Source organism: Haliotis asinina, chromosome 3 (assembly GCF_037392515.1).
Source record: "Haliotis asinina isolate JCU_RB_2024 chromosome 3, JCU_Hal_asi_v2, whole genome shotgun sequence".
In the NCBI taxonomy this organism is placed as follows: domain Eukaryota; kingdom Metazoa; phylum Mollusca; class Gastropoda; order Lepetellida; family Haliotidae; genus Haliotis; species Haliotis asinina.
In genome coordinates, this window is record NC_090282.1 from 282507 (window position 1) to 303210 (window position 20704).

At 38.3% G+C, this 20704-nt stretch overlaps 1 protein-coding gene and 1 long non-coding RNA gene across 3 annotated transcripts in view; both read right to left on the reverse strand.

The window, feature by feature from the left end:
- LOC137279140 (kin of IRRE-like protein 2) overlaps positions 1–20704 on the reverse strand; it is a 318732-nt gene that overhangs the window by 141299 nt on the left and 156729 nt on the right. For both annotated transcript variants that reach the window (XM_067811616.1, XM_067811615.1), the window contains exon 3: positions 7268–7386. In XM_067811616.1, coding sequence (XP_067667717.1) covers positions 7268–7386 — 119 coding nt within the window. The remainder of the gene's footprint in view (positions 1–7267; positions 7387–20704) is intronic.
- LOC137279141 (uncharacterized) lies at positions 5244–7016 on the reverse strand. The gene is made up of 3 exons (XR_010956673.1): positions 6906–7016; positions 6011–6054; positions 5244–5606 (listed from the first exon to the last, which is right to left on the reverse strand). It is a non-coding gene; the product is annotated as an uncharacterized lncRNA (long non-coding RNA).

Below are 20704 nucleotides of genomic sequence, written 5' to 3' on the forward strand. Positions count from 1 at the left end.
GGCGTTTGTGCGTTGTGTCAACCCACAATGTCAGAAGTTCCTCGTGACTTCATTGTGTGATACTGTCACAATTTATTTCATTATGAATTGAGCCACAAACTATCAATGTATGGCCAGCTGGGGTTAGTTTTCAATCCCACTTACACTGAAGCAGCAAGGAGCAGCAAGCTAAACGGATAACTGATTCAGTCTGTACGAAAATGGTTAATGTATTATTGAAGATAAAGTTGTTGCACAGGTGGGGGTGCTTTCATCTTTACATGTACACACAGGTTGAGGAGCATTCATCTCTACAGTTTGAGCTGTATTGGTGACATGAGCATACACCTTAACCATCAACCAGACAACACTGATAGTGCTTTGGTATATCATGTTTGTTTGATGTCTGGTTAAACCAGACATTCCGAATAATGATTGGCGGATATTGCCTACCAAAGTTGGCACAATGGAACCACAAACTTCTCTTTCCTCACCAATAATTCTCAGTTTAAATATGCATTTTGCCTGGAGCCATACACAACAGAACAGTATAAACACATGATCCAGGCACGTATCATGCTTTGTAAAGTTTTTAAAGTTAACTGTGCAGATGGACTTAATGAGGATGCCCCGAGTACTCACTCTGTGAAGCTGCAGAAACAGAAACTGAAAATCATCTTTCAGTGTGCCAAACATCAGAAGTATGGAGCCAATTACTTCAAACAGCTTCATCTTTCTGCAAATACACTAACTATAATGTCAGATTCTGCGACTGTACTATAGGCCATGACGTCAGTAATACAAACTTCTGTCTGTCTCTAAAAAAATATTTCCAAAATGAAAATTCTTTACATGTGACATCCTGGATATTTGTAAACATTTCTAACAGCATTTCTATGCATACACATACAGACATACACACAAACATATAAATATTTATAGAATTGTTTTTTCAATGTAATTGCTAACAAATTACTGAGTCAACTTTAACCATGTGCAGAGGTTAATATGCACACCTTTATATCACTTACAAAACTTGACAGTTTGATTTTTCCAGTTTGACAGCATTTCCTCTTGTAGCCCTTAACATGACACACAACCTTCCATGTGTGCTCCATAACATGACACACAATCTTCCATGTATGGTCCATAACATGACAAACAGCCTCCTATACTGTGGTCCTTAAAATGACACACGGCATTCACTGGGTGATCCTTAAGATGACACTGCTTTCACTGTGTGGTCCTTAACATGACACATGGCCTTACCTGTGTGGTCCTTAACATGACACACGGCCTTGTGTGGTCCCTAACATGACACACAGCCTTCCATGTGTGGTCCTTAACATGACACACAGCCTTCCATGTGTGGTCCTTAACATGACAAACAGCCTTCCACGTGTGATCCCAAACATGACACACAACCTTCCATGTGTGGTCCTTAACATGACACACAGCCTTCCATGTGTGGTCCTTAACATGACACAGCCTTCCATGTGTGGTCCCTAACTTGACACACAGCTTTCCATGTGTGGTCCCTAACATGACACACAACCTTCCATGTGTGGTTCTTAACATGACACACAGCCTTCCATGTGTGGTCCTTAACATGACACACAGCCTTCCATGTGTGGTCCTTAACATGACACACAACCTTCCATGTGTGGTCCCTAACATGACAAACAGCCTTCCATGTGTGGTCCCTAACATGACACACAACCTTCCATGTGTGGTCCTTACCATGACACATAGCCTTACATGTGTGGTCCTTAACATGACACACAACCTTCCCTGTGTGCAACATATGTCATATTTGGGATTTCACTTTCACAGTAAAGTACAAATTCTAGTACATTTTTTTGGTCGAGTCCCATCCGGGATTCGAACCCACACTCTCAGAGTCAGGCACCTAATCACCAGCACACAAAGTCAGCCTCCTAGCCCGCTCAATCACCACGACTTCCACAAAAATGAAAGTCGGACAACTGGTAGTCTAGACTGCATACTAAGTGTGAATTGGCACGGCTCCCACGACTGAAAGCTATCATTACACGATGCCATTTAGACATATGTTGCATTTGACCACTTCCCTGTGTGGTCCTTAACATGAAACACAGTCTTCCCTGGTGTGGTTCTTAACTTGATGCACACACATCCCTGGTGTAGTCCTTAAAGACACATTGTTAACACACTGTTACTTGTGGTTTGTCTTAAGCAGAACAACAATGTGTTTCTTAAAAAATGCATGGTTAATTAGTACTGAGAGATCAAAAGTTGCCAAAAAGTTGCGTTCTTCCATCTCCCGTCCCACTGAAACCACAGACAGGTTACGTAACTTGCCAGAGCCTGCAGTGACGTCATGTGAGGAGGGATTTTCAGTTAGTTGTATTAGTTGTATGTTTGGTTGCCTTCAAATGCTCCCAGGTGTCGGAAGATGATGTCACCATGCCGAAATTTTCACGGAACCCCTCAGTTTGTGCTAAATATGTTGTTTGTGAGAGTGAAGCAAGCGTTTTGGAAGCCTATATGTAGTATATCAGGTTGTTGGACACCTACCTTGCCTCCAAGATACAAGGTGCTATTTAGATTTGTTTGCATCAAGTTAAAAATATCAAAACTACTTACTATGAAATGATTAATAACCATAAGGATTTTGCATGACACAACTTGTAACATAAGGACTTTTTTCTCGGAAGTGATCGAGGTGTTGGTCAAAGTGACAGTAAATTCGTAAGTATTGTAAGTACTGTTCAGGCCTAATACCTAGTAAGATCTGTATCCGCTCCCTTGATTATCCCTCTTTTCTTCAGTTCTTGCAGCATCGAATTAACCCTCCAGTAATCATTAACAAATTTAGTTCCTCTTACTTTTTACCCAAAAAATTCCATTCAACTTTTCTTTTCCAGAAAACCTCTATAGTATCTTAACAATTATACACTCAATCAGGGCATCATATTGTATGTATTGTTACTGTGCCAACAACACTTAGTTTGTACACAGATTAATGATATACCTCTAAACACAGTGAGGTTACCTGTCAGCTATCTGTGCTATAGGAGATTCAATATTTATACAATGTCAGATATCTGTGCTATAGGAGATTCAATATTTATACAATGTCAGATATCTGTGTTATAGGAGATTCAATATTTATACAATGTCAGATATCTGTGTTATAGGAGATTCAATATTTATACAATGTCAGATATCTGTGTTATAGGAGACTAAGTATTTATAAAATGTCAGCTATCTGTGTTATAGGAGATTCAATATTTATACGATGTCAGATATCGGTTTTATAGGAGACTAAGTATTTATAAAATGTCAGCTATCTGTGTTATAGGAGATTCAATATTTATACAATGTCAGATATCTGTTTTATAGAAGACTAAGTATTTATAAAATTTCAGCTATCTGTGTCATAGTAGATTCAATATTTATACAATGTCAGATATCTGTTTTATAGGAGACTAAGTATTTATAAAATGTCAGCTACCTGTGTTATAGGAGATTCAATATCTATACAATGTCAGATATCTGTGTTGTAGGAGACTCAATATTTATACAATGTCAGCTACCTGTGTTTTAGGAGACTCACTATTTATACAATGTGAGGTATCTGTGTTGTAGGAGACTCAATATTTATACAATGCCAGATATCTGTGTTGTAGGAGACTCATTATTTATACAATGTCAGCTACCTGTGTTGTAGAGGACGCACTATTTATAAAATGTCAGCTACCTGTGTTGTATCAGAGACCATATAATAGAGGGACGGCCCTCTCCAACAGTTCATCATTAAACATCAGCGCTACGGTCTGGCATGTAACTGATACACATCGACACCCTGCTGCTAACTTCCGGTTACCGGAACACATGCGCAGACATTCGCAAATGAACACTCTGGTAACCACGTAAACAATATTGCGTAATATCCGGACCGAGAGTTAATTCCTTAGCTGGATTTCACCGGTTGCGACTGACAGTCAAAGATTACATGAACAGCTCCAATAAACTGATTACAATAATCGTAATCTCTATCTTGTCTCTCACAAGATGTCAACTTTTCAACTGTCCCACATGTCAGCTGACAAAATCGCTGAAAATGTGTATTGTTCGCGAAATCCGTCCCGTTTTAGGCCAGTCATGCAACAGTACTGTTGTCAATATCCCCGATGTTCGCTGAACTTCATCACATAACCTCTAGATTTTGTTTTAAGTATCCGTTGCCACTGGTTGGTGGTTCACTAAATGACGCTATTAGTCTCTGATTTTGATTTCATATTAATTTGCGTAACTTTATGAAGCTGATAGTCCCAACGAAACACGATTTCACGTTATCCACGAACGTTACAGTAATGTTTGTTTGAATGCCAGTTTGGGGCTGACAGTGATAACGCTTTCGGAGCCGTACGGAGACATACGCACATTATAATATGGGGTTTTTTTTGCAAAGGAAAGCTACTCAGAACTACTAAAGCCACGAGGACCATTTTCACAAACGTCAATGTACAACATTACATACAGTAACTGCGTATAGTTGATTTTGTGACCATTTGACCGTTTCTTTCACAGTAGATTGAGAGGGAATGAAGCAATGAAGCAATGACTTGAGAACTTGAACTTGTCATGATATAAAGGTCGTGAGGCATCCCCCCAAACGCACCACCCAATGAAATTAATTATTTTCATAGGGTTCATAACTTTAATTTTATCATGGCACTTACCATGAAAAATTTGTCACATACCTTGCCGAAAATACCGGAATTGCAACTGACTGGGACTGTGCAGGTGTGATTGTGATGTTATGTTTTATGTTTTATAAAAGAACAATAAATGTATATGTATTGCTAAATACATCTATTTAGATAATATTCTTTCAAGCTTTCATTAAAAACAAATATGAATGCCAACTGTTTGAAATTGAGACTAACACTAAAGAATATACTAATTTTTTAAAATATTAAAACATGATATTGTAAATGAAAAATATCAAATCTGTACACAACTTCGTCCACGGATATCTTTAAGAGAATAACCATCAAACCACAGTTTGAAACCTGATGAAAAACACAGTTCAAAGGTCTTGTGTCTTGCAAGTGATGTTCAAATGATGGATGCCTGAAAGATAGTGTATTTGCAACCCTATGATGGATGCATCACAGCCAGGTTCAATACTTGGTCATGATCTGATTCAAACTGTAAAAGCCCTTATTAGAGATTCCCATGTCACAAACGATTTTATAGTTGAAGACAAAACCAAGTTATCTGGACAGTCAATTTCTTTTTTTATTTCATAGTTATTGTGACAATAAAGTTACACTATGTGTTCAATGGGTTTTGCCATTGAAGCTCATTATCAAGCTCTCGAGAGGTACTTTGGATCATATATCATCAGATGTGCATACACGAAGATTTTATTTAGAGTATGCACACCTGTATAGAAAAAGTCAGCAGCCATCACAGACTTATTCACATCTTCACCCAGTTTTTGCTAAACCGCAGAATTAATGGCAGAACAGCCATCATAATCTGTCTGTTCCTGCTGGCATGGGGTGTCTGTACGTTCATCAGTGAGGTCAATGAAGAATGACTTCCACTGTTTGTCACACAGTACATCTATTGAACTGAAAAAAGGAGAGGAACAATTTTGATCTTAAAGAAAAAATAACACGAATTCAGTGCTCAAAATACTTGTTGAAATTACATGATAGCTGGTTGTCAATGCTCTTTCAAACAAGATCTGTTTACTTACTCTCAAGATGGGAATATTGCACTTAATTAACACTGTATCTTTCCTTACATAAGAAAAGAAGCAAAATTAATTCTTGACTATGCCAACGTTTTGATATTTCAAACTTGTTTTCTGCAGATAACGGATAATACAAACACCTATAGAATAAATAAGTACCAATAACTACAAATTATCAACTTTTTATCAACAATTTTTCATCCAATGAAATGATTTCTTTGGTGTGCACCCTTAGTTAACAGAGACACCATTTTGAATATTACTTCCATTATTACTTACCTGCAATCAAGAACTGTTCATTGAACTTTCTTTTTCCTGGGCATCTACAAGACAAAATAATAAGTTTATGCTATGATTGGTGTAATGATATAAGTATAAAGCTGAATAAGGTACTTTAAATCATAATTAAACTTCATTAAGAAGAAAAATGATCAAAACAGAAAAATATATTATTTCATGAAAAATAATGATATTTGCTACAAGCATAATCATCACAATGAACAAAAATGGAAATATGTACAATTATTTACAACCCATAAGTGCATGAGACTTTTGAAGAATGGATTAAACATATATTCGGGTCATAATAACAAACAAAATTAATGTTGTGTCGTCTGCTACATGGTATCTGAAACGTGCAGTTTATGATGCAAATGCGGGTTTACGTAAAAAAATCATAAAAAATAAACTACCGATCATAGCCATATAAATTTAGCACCAAGCAAAAGAAGAATTCGCCGTAAATGTTCACATACCTATTTTAAAAATGCTAGTAGTAAGCTGTTATTGTGAAAGCGTGTGGAAATCAAGTGTTGTGGAGTAAATATTTCAGAAAACATTCACATTTCGTCGTATTGCAGGAGTCAAAATAAGGAATTATACGGCCTCCACAGATTTATAAATACCACTAAACCAAACATTATCTAATCCGCTTTTATTACATCCCGGTAACTAAGGATTAGTATTGAAAATTAGTAGCTGTTATTGAAAATCAAAATCGGGACTTTCGCCGATTTTGCACCGCCGCCATTGTCCTCACAGACCAACGATCACACATGACAGCATTCATCAAATACAAAGACATGTATACGCTTTAGCACCACTAAAACCCTCAGATGCACTCTTACAAATATATGTATGTACATGAGAATAAATGAGAAAAACTAAATCTTACCTTTGTTATGAAAATACGCAAAATCTATGACTGAGGTGAACACACGTTCCTCGAAGCTTCCGGATAGGCTGCGCAGTACAAGCCGTAGCGCGGATGGTTTCGCGCATTGGCTTGAGGGCCGTCCCTCTATTATATGGTCTCTGGTTGTATGGACTCATTATTTATACAATGTCAGCTACCTGTGTTGTAGGAGACTCACTATTTATACAATGTCAGATATCTGTGTTGTAGGAGACTCATTATTTATACAATGTCAGATATCTGTGTTGTAGGCAACTCAGTATTTACACAATGTCAGATATCTGTGGTGTAGGAGACTCACTATTTATAAAATGCCAGCTATCTGTGCAGTGTCATGTTACCTGCTTTGTTCCCAGATGAAGCACAGAGCAGGGCAGCTTGGCCAGTTCACCTTCACGAACAGTGATGTTGTTGGGCACCGTGAGAAACTCAGGCTCTGGAGGTGGTAGGTCTACGGGTTCTGCAGAACAACAGGAAATGACAGTACACATACCTGCATCAATATTAGTTGATAAAAAGCCTATCTAAACATATATAGCTGACATAAATAGGTCGACAAAGAGGGGGCGCAGTGGGCTAGCTGGTTAAAGTGCCAGGCTAGTAATCCAGTGAGGTTGAGGTGTCAGAATCGAGCCCACCTGTGACTGGGTGTGAAAAACCTTGGAGTCAGCTTCATGTGCAGACTCTTTCCATGTTGTCATAACCCCTTGTGTACAGTACACAAGCTTGTGCACTTAAACGTCACGTGCAATGCAAAACACAACTTTGCAGATTCTGATTCCTTTTTGTGTGCAAATGCAAATTCCACTTATAGAGTTAAAAAATAACTCGATGGAAAAAAGTCTGGAGTTGAAACGATTCACTAACTTTAAGTGGTTACATCAGTCGTTTCATCCGCTGCGCAACACCCATGGGAGGAAATAAACTTCATGAACTGAAGCCAACAATTGCTTATACCTTCTTGGGTACTCAGTCAAAACACGATAAAGCAGTTTTACAACAATGTCATATTGGCCACCGCTGTCTTACTCATGACTATCTGTTGAAAATGGATGGGGGTGGACCTCCCATGAGTGTCTCTTGTGATGGAGTGTTGATCATCAAGCATATTTTGCTGAAACCATGTGTGTCCAGAGTTATGTGAAAGCATGAAGCATTATTATGTCAAACAAGTACTTAATTTATTTCTTGTTATAACAACAAATATACTTTATTTAACTATACTGTTTTCAACTGTTAGCAAGTATACAGACATTACAATATGTCAGCTATTGTGTTTTAAGGAGACTCACTGAGTATACCATGTCAGCTATCACTGTGGAAAGAGAATCACTGAACATATTAGGTACGCTATCTGTGTTGAAGGAGACACTGAGTATACTATGTTAGTTATCTGTGTTAAAGGAGACACTCAGTATACTAGATCACCAATCCGTGTTGAAGGAGACACTAGTATACTAGGTCAGATATCTGTGTTGAAGGAGACACTGAGTATACTAGATCACCTATCCGTGTTGAAGGAGACACTAGTATACTAGGTCAGATATCTGTGTTGAAGGAGACACTGAGTATACTAGATCACCTATCCGTGTTGAAGGAGACACTGGTATACTAGGTCAGATATCTGTGTTAAAGGAGACACTCAGTATACTAGATCACCAATCCGTGTTGAAGGAGACACTAGTATACTAGGTCAGATATCTGTGTTGAAGGAGACACTCAGTATACTAGATCACCTATCCGTGTTGAAGGAGACACTAGTATACTAGGTCAGATATCTGTGTTGAAGGAGACACTGAGCATACTATGTTAGCTATCTGTGTTGAAGTAGATACTGAGTATGCTAGGTCAGCTATCTGTTGTGAAGGAGACACTGAATATACTATGTCATCTATATGTGTGGAAGGAGACACTGAATATACTAGGTCAGTTATTTCTGTTGAAGGAGACACTGAGTATACTAGAACAGCTATCTGTTTTGAAAGAGACCCACTGAGTATACTATGTCAGCTATCGTTGTGGAAAGAGAATCACTGAATACATTAGGGAGACTAACAAAGTATACTATGTAGCTATCTGTGTTGAAGGAGACACTGAGTATAGTATATCAGATATCCCTGTTGAAGGAGACTCTGAGTATACTAGGTCAGCTATTTGTATTGAAGGAGACACTGAGTATACTACATCAGCTATCTGTGTTGAAGGAGACACTGAGTATACTATATCAGATATCTGTGTTGAAGGAGACACTGAACATACTAGGTCAGCTATCTGTGTTGATGGAGACACTGAGTATACTATGTCAGTTATCTGTGTTGATGGAGACACTGAGTATACTAGGTCAGCTATTTGTGTTGAAGGAGACACTGAGTATACTATGTCAGCTATCTGTGTTGAAGGAGACACTGAGTATACCATGTCAGCTATCTGTGTTGATGGAGACACTAGTATACTAGGTCAGCTATCTGTTTTGAAGGAGACACCGAGTATACTACATCAGCTATCTGTGTTGAAGGAGACACTGAGTATACTATATCAGATATCTGTGTTGAAGGAGACACTGAGTATACCATGTCAGCTATCTGTGTTGATGGAGACACTGAGTATACTATGTCAGTTATCTGTGTTGATGGAGACACTGAGTATACTAGGTCAGCTATTTGTGTTGAAGGAGACACTGAGTATACTATGTTAGCTATCTGTGTTGAAGGAGACACTGAGTGTACCATGTCAGCTATCTGTGTTGATGGAGACACTGAGTATACTATGTCAGTTATCTGTGTTGATGGAGACACTGAGTATACTAGGTCAGCTATTTGTGTTGAAGGAGACACTGAGTATACTATGTTAGCTATCTGTGTTGAAGGAGACACTGAGTGTACCATGTCAGCTATCTGTGTTGATGGAGACACTGAGTATGCTAGGTCAGCTATCTGTTTTGAAGGAGACACCGAGTATGCTAGGTCAGCTATCTGTGTTGAAGGAGACACTGAGTATACTAGGTCAGCTATCTGTGTTGAAGGAGACACTGAGTATACCATGTCAGATATCTGTGTTGAAGGAGACACTGAGTATACTAGATCACCTATCCGTGTTGAAGGAGACACTGGTATACTAGGTCAGATATCTGTGTTAAAGGAGACACTCAGTATCCTAGATCACCAATCCGTGTTGAAGGAGACACTAGTATGTTAGGTCAGATATCTGTGTTGAAGGAGACACTCAGTATACTAGATCACCTATCCGTGTTGAAGGAGACACTAGTATACTAGGTCAGATATCTGTGTTGAAGGAGACACTGAGCATACTATGTTAGCTATCTGTGTTGAAGTAGATACTGAGTATGCTAGGTCAGCTATCTGTTGTGAAGGAGACACTGAATATACTATGTCATCTATATGTGTGGAAGGAGACACTGAATATACTAGGTCAGTTATTTCTGTTGAAGGAGACACTGAGTATACTAGAACAGCTATCTGTTTTGAAAGAGACCCACTGAGTATACTATGTCAGCTATCGTTGTGGAAAGAGAATCACTGAATACATTAGGGAGACTAACAAAGTATACTATGTAGCTATCTGTGTTGAAGGAGACACTGAGTATAGTATATCAGATATCCCTGTTGAAGGAGACTCTGAGTATACTAGGTCAACTATTTGTATTGAAGGAGACACTGAGTATACTACATCAGCTATCTGTGTTGAAGGAGACACTGAGTATACTATATCAGATATCTGTGTTGAAGGAGACACTGAACATACTAGGTCAGCTATCTGTGTTGATGGAGACACTGAGTATACTATGTCAGTTATCTGTGTTGATGGAGACACTGAGTATACTAGGTCAGCTATTTGTGTTGAAGGAGACACTGAGTATACTATGTCAGCTATCTGTGTTGAAGGAGACACTGAGTATACCATGTCAGCTATCTGTGTTGATGGAGACACTAGTATACTAGGTCAGCTATCTGTTTTGAAGGAGACACCGAGTATACTACATCAGCTATCTGTGTTGAAGGAGACACTGAGTATACTATATCAGATATCTGTGTTGAAGGAGACACTGAGTATACCATGTCAGCTATCTGTGTTGATGGAGACACTGAGTATACTATGTCAGTTATCTGTGTTGATGGAGACACTGAGTATACTAGGTCAGCTATTTGTGTTGAAGGAGACACTGAGTATACTATGTTAGCTATCTGTGTTGAAGGAGACACTGAGTGTACCATGTCAGCTATCTGTGTTGATGGAGACACTGAGTATACTATGTCAGTTATCTGTGTTGATGGAGACACTGAGTATACTAGGTCAGCTATTTGTGTTGAAGGAGACACTGAGTATACTATGTTAGCTATCTGTGTTGAAGGAGACACTGAGTGTACCATGTCAGCTATCTGTGTTGATGGAGACACTGAGTATGCTAGGTCAGCTATCTGTTTTGAAGGAGACACCGAGTATGCTAGGTCAGCTATCTGTGTTGAAGGAGACACTGAGTATACTAGGTCAGCTATCTGTGTTGAAGGAGACACTGAGTATACCATGTCAGCTGTCTGTGTTAAAGGAGACACTGAGTATACTAAGTCAGCTATCTGTGTTGAAGGAGACACTAGTATACTAGGTCAGCTATCTGTGTTGAAGGAGACACCGAGTATGTTAGGTCAGCTATCTGTGTTGAAGGAGACACTGAGTATACTAGGTCAGCTATCTGTGTTGAAGGAGACACTGAGTATATCATGTCAGCTATCTGTGTTGATGGAGACACTGAATATATTATGTCAGTTATCTGTGTTGATGGAGACACTGAGTATACTAGGTCAGCTATTTGTGTTGGAGGAGACACTGAGTATACTAGGTCAGCTATCTGTTTTGAAGGAGACACTAGTATACTAGGTCATCTATCTGTGTTGAAGGAGACACTGAGTATACCATGTTAGCTATCTGTGCTGAAGGAGACACTGAATATACTAGATCAGCTATCTGTTTTGAAAGATAATGAGTATGCAAGGTCACCTATCTGTGTTAGAGGAGACACTGAGTATACCATGTCTGCTATCTGTGTTAAAGGAGACACTGAGTATGCTAGGTCAGCTATCTGTGTTAAAGGAGACACTGAGTATACCATGTCAGCTATCTGTGTTAAAGGAGACACTGAGTATGCTAGGTCAGCTATCTGTGTTGATGGAGACACTAGTATACTAGGTCAGCTATCTGTGTTAAAGGAGACACTGAGTATACCATGTCAGCTATCTGTGTTGAAGGAGACACTAGTATACTAGGTCAGCTATCTGTGTTGAAGGAGACACTGAACATACTAGGTCAGCTATCTGTTTTGAAAGATAATGAGTATGCAAGGTCACCTATCTGTGTTAAAGGAGACACTGAGTATACCATGTCAGCTGTCTGTGTTAAAGGAGACATTGAGTATGCTAGGTCAGCTATCTGTGTTGAAGGGGACACTAGTATACTAGGTCAGATATCTGTATTGAAGGAGACATTGAATATACTAGGTCAGCTATCTGTTTTGAAAGATAATGAGTATGCAAGGTCACCTATCTGTGTTAAAGGAGACACTGAGTATACCATGTCAGCTATCTGTGTTAAAGGAGACACTGAATATACTATGTCAGCTATCTGTGTTGAAGGAGACATTGGTTTACTAGGTCAGCTATCTGTGTTGAAGGAGACACTGAATATACTAGGTCAGCTATCTGTTTTGAAAGATAATGAGTATGCAAGGTCACCTATCTGTGTTAAAGGAGACACTGAGTATACCATGTCAGCTGTCTGTGTTAAAGGAGACACTGAGTATACTAAGTCATCTATCTGTGTTGAAGGAGACATTGAATACACTAGGTCAGCTATCTGTGTTGAAGGAGACACTGAGTATACTAGGTCAGCTATCTGTGTTGAAGGAGACACTGAATATACTAGGTCAGCTATCTGTGTTGAAGGGGACACTAGTATACTAGGTCAGCTATCTGTGTTAAAGGAGACACTGAGTATGCTAGGTCAGCTATCTGTTTTGAAAGATAATGAGTATGCAAGGTCACCTATCTGTGTTAAAGGAGACACTGAGTATACCATGTCAGCTGTCTGTGTTACAGGAGACACTGAGTATGCTAGGTCAGCTATCTGTGTTGAAGGGGACACTAGTATACTAGGTCAGCTATCTGTGTTGAAGGGGACACTAGTATACTAGGTCAGCTATCTGTGTTGAAGGAGACATTGAATATACTAGGTCAGCTATCTGTTTTGAAAGATAATGAGTATGCAAGGTCACCTATCTGTGTTAAAGGAGACACTGAGTATACCATGTCAGCTATCTGTGTTAAAGGAGACACTGAATATACTATGTCAGCTATCTGTGTTGAAGGAGACATTGGTTTACTAGGTCAGCTATCTGTGTTGAAGGAGACACTGAATATACTAGGTCAGCTATCTGTTTTGAAAGATAATGAGTATGCAAGGTCACCTATCTGTGTTAAAGGAGACACTGAGTATACCATGTCAGCTGTCTGTGTTAAAGGAGACACTGAGTATACTAAGTCATCTATCTGTGTTGAAGGAGACATTGAATACACTAGGTCAGCTATCTGTGTTGAAGGAGACACTGAGTATACTAGGTCAGCTATCTGTGTTGAAGGAGACACTGAATATACTAGGTCAGCTATCTGTGTTGAAGGGGACACTAGTATACTAGGTCAGCTATCTGTGTTAAAGGAGACACTGAGTATGCTAGGTCAGCTATCTGTTTTGAAAGATAATGAGTATGCAAGGTCACCTATCTGTGTTAAAGGAGACACTGAGTATACCATGTCAGCTGTCTGTGTTAAAGGAGACACTGAGTATGCTAGGTCAGCTATCTGTGTTGAAGGGGACACTAGTATACTAGGTCAGCTATCTGTGTTGAAGGGGACACTAGTATACTAGGTCAGCTATCTGTGTTGAAGGAGACATTGAATATACTAGGTCAGCTATCTGTTTTGAAAGATAATGAGTATGCAAGGTCACCTATCTGTGTTAAAGGAGACACTGAGTATACTCGGTCATCTATCTGTGTTAAAGGAGACACTGAGTATACTCGGTCATCTATCTGTGTTAAAGGAGACACTGAGTATGCTAGGTCAGCTATCTGTGTTGAAGGAGACACTCAGTATACTATGTATCTGTGCTAAAGGAGACACTGAATATTCTTGGTCAGCTATCTGTGTTAAAGGAGACACTGAGTATGCTAGGTCAGCTATCTGTGTTGAAGGAGACACTAGTATACTAGGTCAGCTATCTGTGTTGAAGGAGACACTGAGTATTCTAGGTCAGCTATCTGTGTTGAAGGAGACACTCAGTATACTATGTATCTGTGCTAAAGGAGACACTGAATATTCTTGGTCAGCTATCTGTGTTAAAGGAGACACTGAGTATACTAGGTCAGCTATCTGTTTTGAAGGAGACACTGAGTATGCTATGTCATCTATCTGTGTTAAAGGAGACACTGAGTATACTAGGTCATCTATATGTGTTGAAGGAGACACTGAATATACTAGGTCTGCTATCTCTGTTAAAGGAGACTAACAGAATATATTACGTCAGCTACCTGACAGCAAATAAATTCTTCAAATTGATATCATCTTCACTTTGCCCAAATAGCATTCTTCAAATGGAATCATCATGACATTGCGACCGCCGCAATAGAGCTGGGAGAGTGCAGTGTAAAACTAAACTCACTTATGGCATTGCATAACTAGAACCTGTCATAATGCTGACATTCACAAATATATCATTGCACAATAAATTACATACCAACTGCATATCAAGTACATTTAGTAAACTGCTATATCTGGTGCATGATCAGTTAACTCATTAAGGCCGAGAGCCGCGTATATGCGGCAAATTAATTAGCTTCTCACAGCGAGAGACGCGTATTGGGGGTAATAAAAAGCACCTCTTATTCAGCGAGAGCTGCATATTGGGGGTTATGAAAAGCACCTCTCATTCAGCGAGAGCCACGTATTGGGGTTTTACATTTTAAATTCGTACTGTCCCTATAATTTCAATCAATTTAGCAGTAATGATCAAAGATTAGCCTTTCTTACGAGGGAGGTTACTTTCTGTGTTAATCAGAAGAACTATTAATGTGTTTTGATAACAATTGCTTGCAATGTCGGGGGCTTATACAGGCAAATGAACACATGTCTGCGAGAAAAGGGATTATGAGATGTTGGTACAGGAGGTACGTGTTTGTTACTCGTCATTGGGAGTGAATACTAAGACACTCTGTTTGCACATTGATTGAATTAATGGTGACAAGGTTACAAAACCTTCTTCTAAATGAAATCATTCATTCATTCGTTGTAATAGTTCATATAATGAATCGTAGACGTAAAGAGCAATACTGTATTACACTTGTGTAGATTTGAAATAAACCAAGTTACTAATTTAGACCTAATTCATTTGCGACTATTGATTTTCAAAGTTGACAATAATACATAATCGAATATGAAGTGATAACTCTTGCACCTACTCATAATATACATATATAGTACACATAAACCATACTGGTCTAGAGACCAAACATATGGACGGATCGCACAAACGCACCATGTTTCGCTGGTCACAGAGAAGCATGCTTTTTCACGTGCGAGCAGACCACGTGATCTTGACCATGTGGGACACTGACGAATCGATCAGTGTGTTGAACAGGATTGTTTGAGTAAGGTGACTTATCGTCACGATTTGTATTAGCTTGCCCAGGTAGGATGCAGTTATATAGTTAAATAGAATTTTGAACAGACAGTTCATTAAATTAGAAGCAGCCCATATGTAGCTGTAACAGTGCAGCAATCTTGGAATACTAATAGATAGTATAGATAATAGAATTTAAAGTTTCATATTAAGTTTCTTTCCCCATTATAAGAGATTCACGTTTAGTTCCCCATGTTTGTTGGTTAGATTATTTCATACAGTTATAGCCAAGAGAATCACGTTTTGTTCCCCAAATAGTACACACAACTTTTCAATTCCACTGCGCACCACATACAAAGGTAACTGGTATATTTTGTTCAAGCTGTTTCATGCTTATTTGAAATGTGATTTTTCAATGCAATTTACATAAGCATTGTGTAAGAAATGTTTGTATTTGATGCCTGTAATTATCTTATCCTGTGTAATGATCACGTGTATCAGATCCATCGTCAATAAAAGGAGGATAATATATCATTTATGGAATTGATGCATGTAATCATTCAATCAGACAACACTAAATATATGAACACCTCTTTCATCCTCAAAATAACAGCCTCTGGTCGAATGCATGTCCAGGTAAAGTTTTGTCCCCTGACAAGTGTAAAACAAACTTATACGCTGTTACATCATTGGACAACCTGTTTTGTGGAGTCACGCCCAATGTCAATCTTCTGAACCTCGTTTGCTTTCAAAACAAATATAAGTATGCCCATCTTCATAAATATTTGGGGAGATTCAACTACAAGTGTATACATCACAATAAATCAGTATCGTGTTACTTTTTTTAATTCTATAATACATGTACTTGAATTATGATATTTATTCGTAACAATGTACAGATTATATTGAAATGTTCAGCAAGCCATTATGTTTGATGTACAAGTAGTGTGCGCAAAAAGTATATGCAAATAAATACTATCTCTACTCAATGATTGGATTGGTTTATCCGGGGTAAAAATAATCTGATTGTAGCGCTTTGAGCGCTTCAAAAATAAATAAATAAATAAATAAACTCGTCAAAGTGCTTGTTAGTCCTACGTGTACATTTCAGACATCCTTACGATTATGTATGTTCACGATACACAAAGTTTTTCATGATAGCTAGAGTTGATAAAGCCGAAATCTAGCATATCGATTGGTCAACGATCTAACCAATAGTCAATCTGTATCCAAGCTGTCTAGTGACCGAACGTACTCTTCAGAAATTTAGCCCACGCCCCATCACCTGTCATTTCCAGGTATCTCATGATACGATTGGTCATAGATAACAAATCAGGGACTATATTGAACAGTTAAGATACAAAACGTCCTATTCGGGAACTTTGATGACGCCCATCCCATGACCCTTTGTCTTATGTATGTGCAAGGAATGGCATTATACAATATGTATGCATGTATGTTTGTATATTTTCTGCGTTAAATCTAGATGAACCAAAGCGACAAACTGAATCTGTTATATGTAAGTCACAGACTAGCTTATTAGTACTTTCCTGAAAATATTCAGTATACACTAGCAATGTATCAGCGAAAACGCTTCTTTCATAGATTATTATGTGCGTAAACTCGTCTTTACTGCCATTGACATAGATGTTTTGAACAATTTAATCTCTCACAATGATATGAGAGGGACACCATTTGGTTTAAGTATGTCTTACATACAATGAAACGGACTGGCAAACGTCGAGACATCAAATGCAGATGTTCAAGCTGTGATGTGTTTTTGTGTGTTGACTGTTTAGAGGCGTACCATAAAGACTTGTTCCAAGGACGATAACGCTTTATGCACTAGTTGTGTTGTACAAATGGTACCGTATACCATTCATGTCAGTTGTTGGGCACAATGTGTGAAGCCCACGCGATACTGCTGGAATATAGCTAAAATCGCCATAAAACTAAATTCACTCATTCTCTTCAATTGTTGCATTTCAGTCGTTATTCTTTTACATTTCCAAAATACTAAGACATTGTGTGTTCACCATCTGAGAACGAATACACTCATCATAGTGTCAGTCTACTCCCATATGTCTTATGTGTTTCTTTCATACATCATTACTGTAACTGATGTTATGTTTGCAATACACAAATTGTTGCATAGTTGATACAGCCGAAACACAACATAGCCATTGGTCAAAGATAAAGCCAATAATCAATCTCTACCCTATCACTTTGAGTGTCCAAACGTGCTCTTCAGAAATTTAGGCCACGCCCCATCACCTTGCCCTTCCTATGAGAAAGGTTCTCACGATGCGATTGGTCAAAGTATCAGCCAATATAATGAGTAAGATATAAAACATTACATTCGGAAAACTTTATCCCATCGCATGATGGGAAGCTTTGTTTAACGTTGAGTGATGATAAATGTATCATGCAATATGTATGTGTATGAATGGTGATGTATTGTTTGCAGCGTTAAGTTAAGATGAACAAAGTGACAAACTACAAATCTCTATATGTTCCATGTTACTTACACACCTATTGATACTTTCCTTGAAATAGTCAGTAAGCATGAGCAATGTATAAAAAAATATAGACGATTATAATGCAAGACCCCCTCTTTTTAAACTCTATTGTAAATAATACATTATAATTCAGTCCATACGATGAGAGAGACTGGAGGAATTTGTATATTTGTTCATCTCGTACGTAAAAAGACCGCTTAGGTGTTGATAAAAATACAGCACACACGGGCAAAGGGGTATGAGAGACACAGGTAATAAATTACGTGAAATGCTGTAATATATGTATTCATATCGGCCTCTTTCCCATCTTTACGACACAATTAAATAATCAGTACTTGTTTGTGAGACTAGACAGTTTCCTATCCGAGACCTGCCAGGGAAATCAGGCATGATTAGCACTAATTAGCCTCGTCGCAGCAATCAGGCACTCAGTGAGGGGTGCCAGGTGTTGGGCAGTGGAGCGGCTCCAGGGCTTAAAGGGGCACTGATGTGGAGCGAATAATGCTTCTCGCTGACGGTCTAATTACGAAAGCAGACCGCAAATTGGTCAGCGCCCACTCCTTCGACCGTGACGGACAAAGGAACTGGGCTCCTGTCCATATTAGCAAAATTTCTTCACTTAAACAGTCAGGAGGCCGGATGCCCATCACATGCCATTTGTTTAAAAATATCCATGGAATTCCTTGTCTGATCGTAACCATATATCCCAGCAGTGTAGTTCTTTTCAGATGCTTGGATGGTATACTTACTGATCCAATTTGATCCTATTTCTGTGTTTTTAACCTCGATATTTAATCATGTTACATGAAAATATGATGTCTACAGGCACGTAGCAAGCCATTTGTTTCAGTACGGAAGATTGCAAAGCTGTATATTTAGGTAGTTTTGAGTGTTGGTTGAGCTGTGATAGCAAATAGCATGCGTAAATTTTGGTAGCTATGGTAGCTACAATGGTTTATTATTTATGATAATAAAACACACAGTTGATTTATTTGAATTCATAAACAAAAAAACGATGACCTTGGCTTTGGTAGAGAAATCTGAAATTGTCTTACGTAAAAAAAACTTATTTCACTTATTTACCCAAGTACACAGCAAATGCCTGTGTGTATTCCTTATGTAACGAAATTCCGTTGGTATCCTCAAAACAGTTTCGGCCCATAAGTGTTTTCAGGCTGCATGCGACACAGAGATTACATCTTCCTTGCTGTAACTCGCGTTTGATGGTGTAAACCTACACGTGTTATTTGTCATCATTCCCTTGATGGTCAATTCATGAATTTATAACAGGTATAATTAGTAGCAACACCACTTCGGTTACTCAACAAAGGTTCCCATTTGGCATTTCTCCTGTCTGGAGTAAATACTCAACATTATAAATTAAGGTCTGTAATGGCAAATGTATTGTGTGTTATGTAATATGTGCATGTAAGTGATGCAAGAGGGTTTATCACCTGATTTACAAAAACAAACATCGATCAAAGGATTAACCGATAACACACTGATTGATTAATTACTTTTGTTCTTCTAGCGGATTTGTCAAAAGGCAGTGTGTGTAGATGACTACACCCTGTCGTAAAGTGTGAGTGCAAAAACAACATCCTCCCTTCAAAGAATTAACCACCCTTGCGTTGATTGATTGATTGCTCAATATTGGTCAACTAAATTACTTAGAATAGTGGACATCATACAATTAGTTGCCAGGTGTGCTATCTTGGGAGACCAATGAGAGGTTTATCTAGTTTTCACCAACGAAAGACGTGAAACGATGTGTTACTTTTTCACAAATGAGACAGTTGTAAGACACGTGACACAGAGCAGGATTATTTACCAGCTGCAAATGAATGGAATACGATTTCTTTTACGTGGATATTGATGGATACATTCCTGAACAAGGTAGTAGCCTGACACTGTTGCTATAAAATTAGTCTGTTTTACGTTCATTATTTGCATTTTGTTTTAATTTATTTGTTGTAGCATTCAGCAGAATCTGTATGACAGAAAACACACACTAGATCGCGTATGTGTGTGAAATAGGATCCACATTGGCAATCTATACAATGTATAAATGTTGCTGTTATGTTAGAAATTTACTATGAGTATAAGCAAATCGTGTGTTCTTTTATTAATTTTCAGAATCATACAAATATGACAATAAACTAATTAGGGTTATGAGACAAAATATAGAGACGTACATTGGCTTCGTTATTTTTCCGTCCTAATAGTTTTTTACCATTTCTACCACTGGCAGATGATTAACCTTCAAAGTGTTTCATTTGTTTTCATAATACATTTGTAATGAAGTACAATTGACTTCACCTCAGTTTATATGTCTATAATCAAACTATCAATTGCGCTTACGGACTGCGCAGCAGAGGTCACGAACCAGTCACGAATTCTGGGATATCATCCGGGTACTCACGGGAGAAAAACAATAACAAAAGTTTACACCAGTCCACGGAAAATGCTCCGCATCAGTGCCCCTTTAATGAGTTAATATATAAATTTTTACAATTCGAGATTGATGTATCTATTTAGTCAACCATGTTTTAAATCAAAATACACTGCAGGAATTAC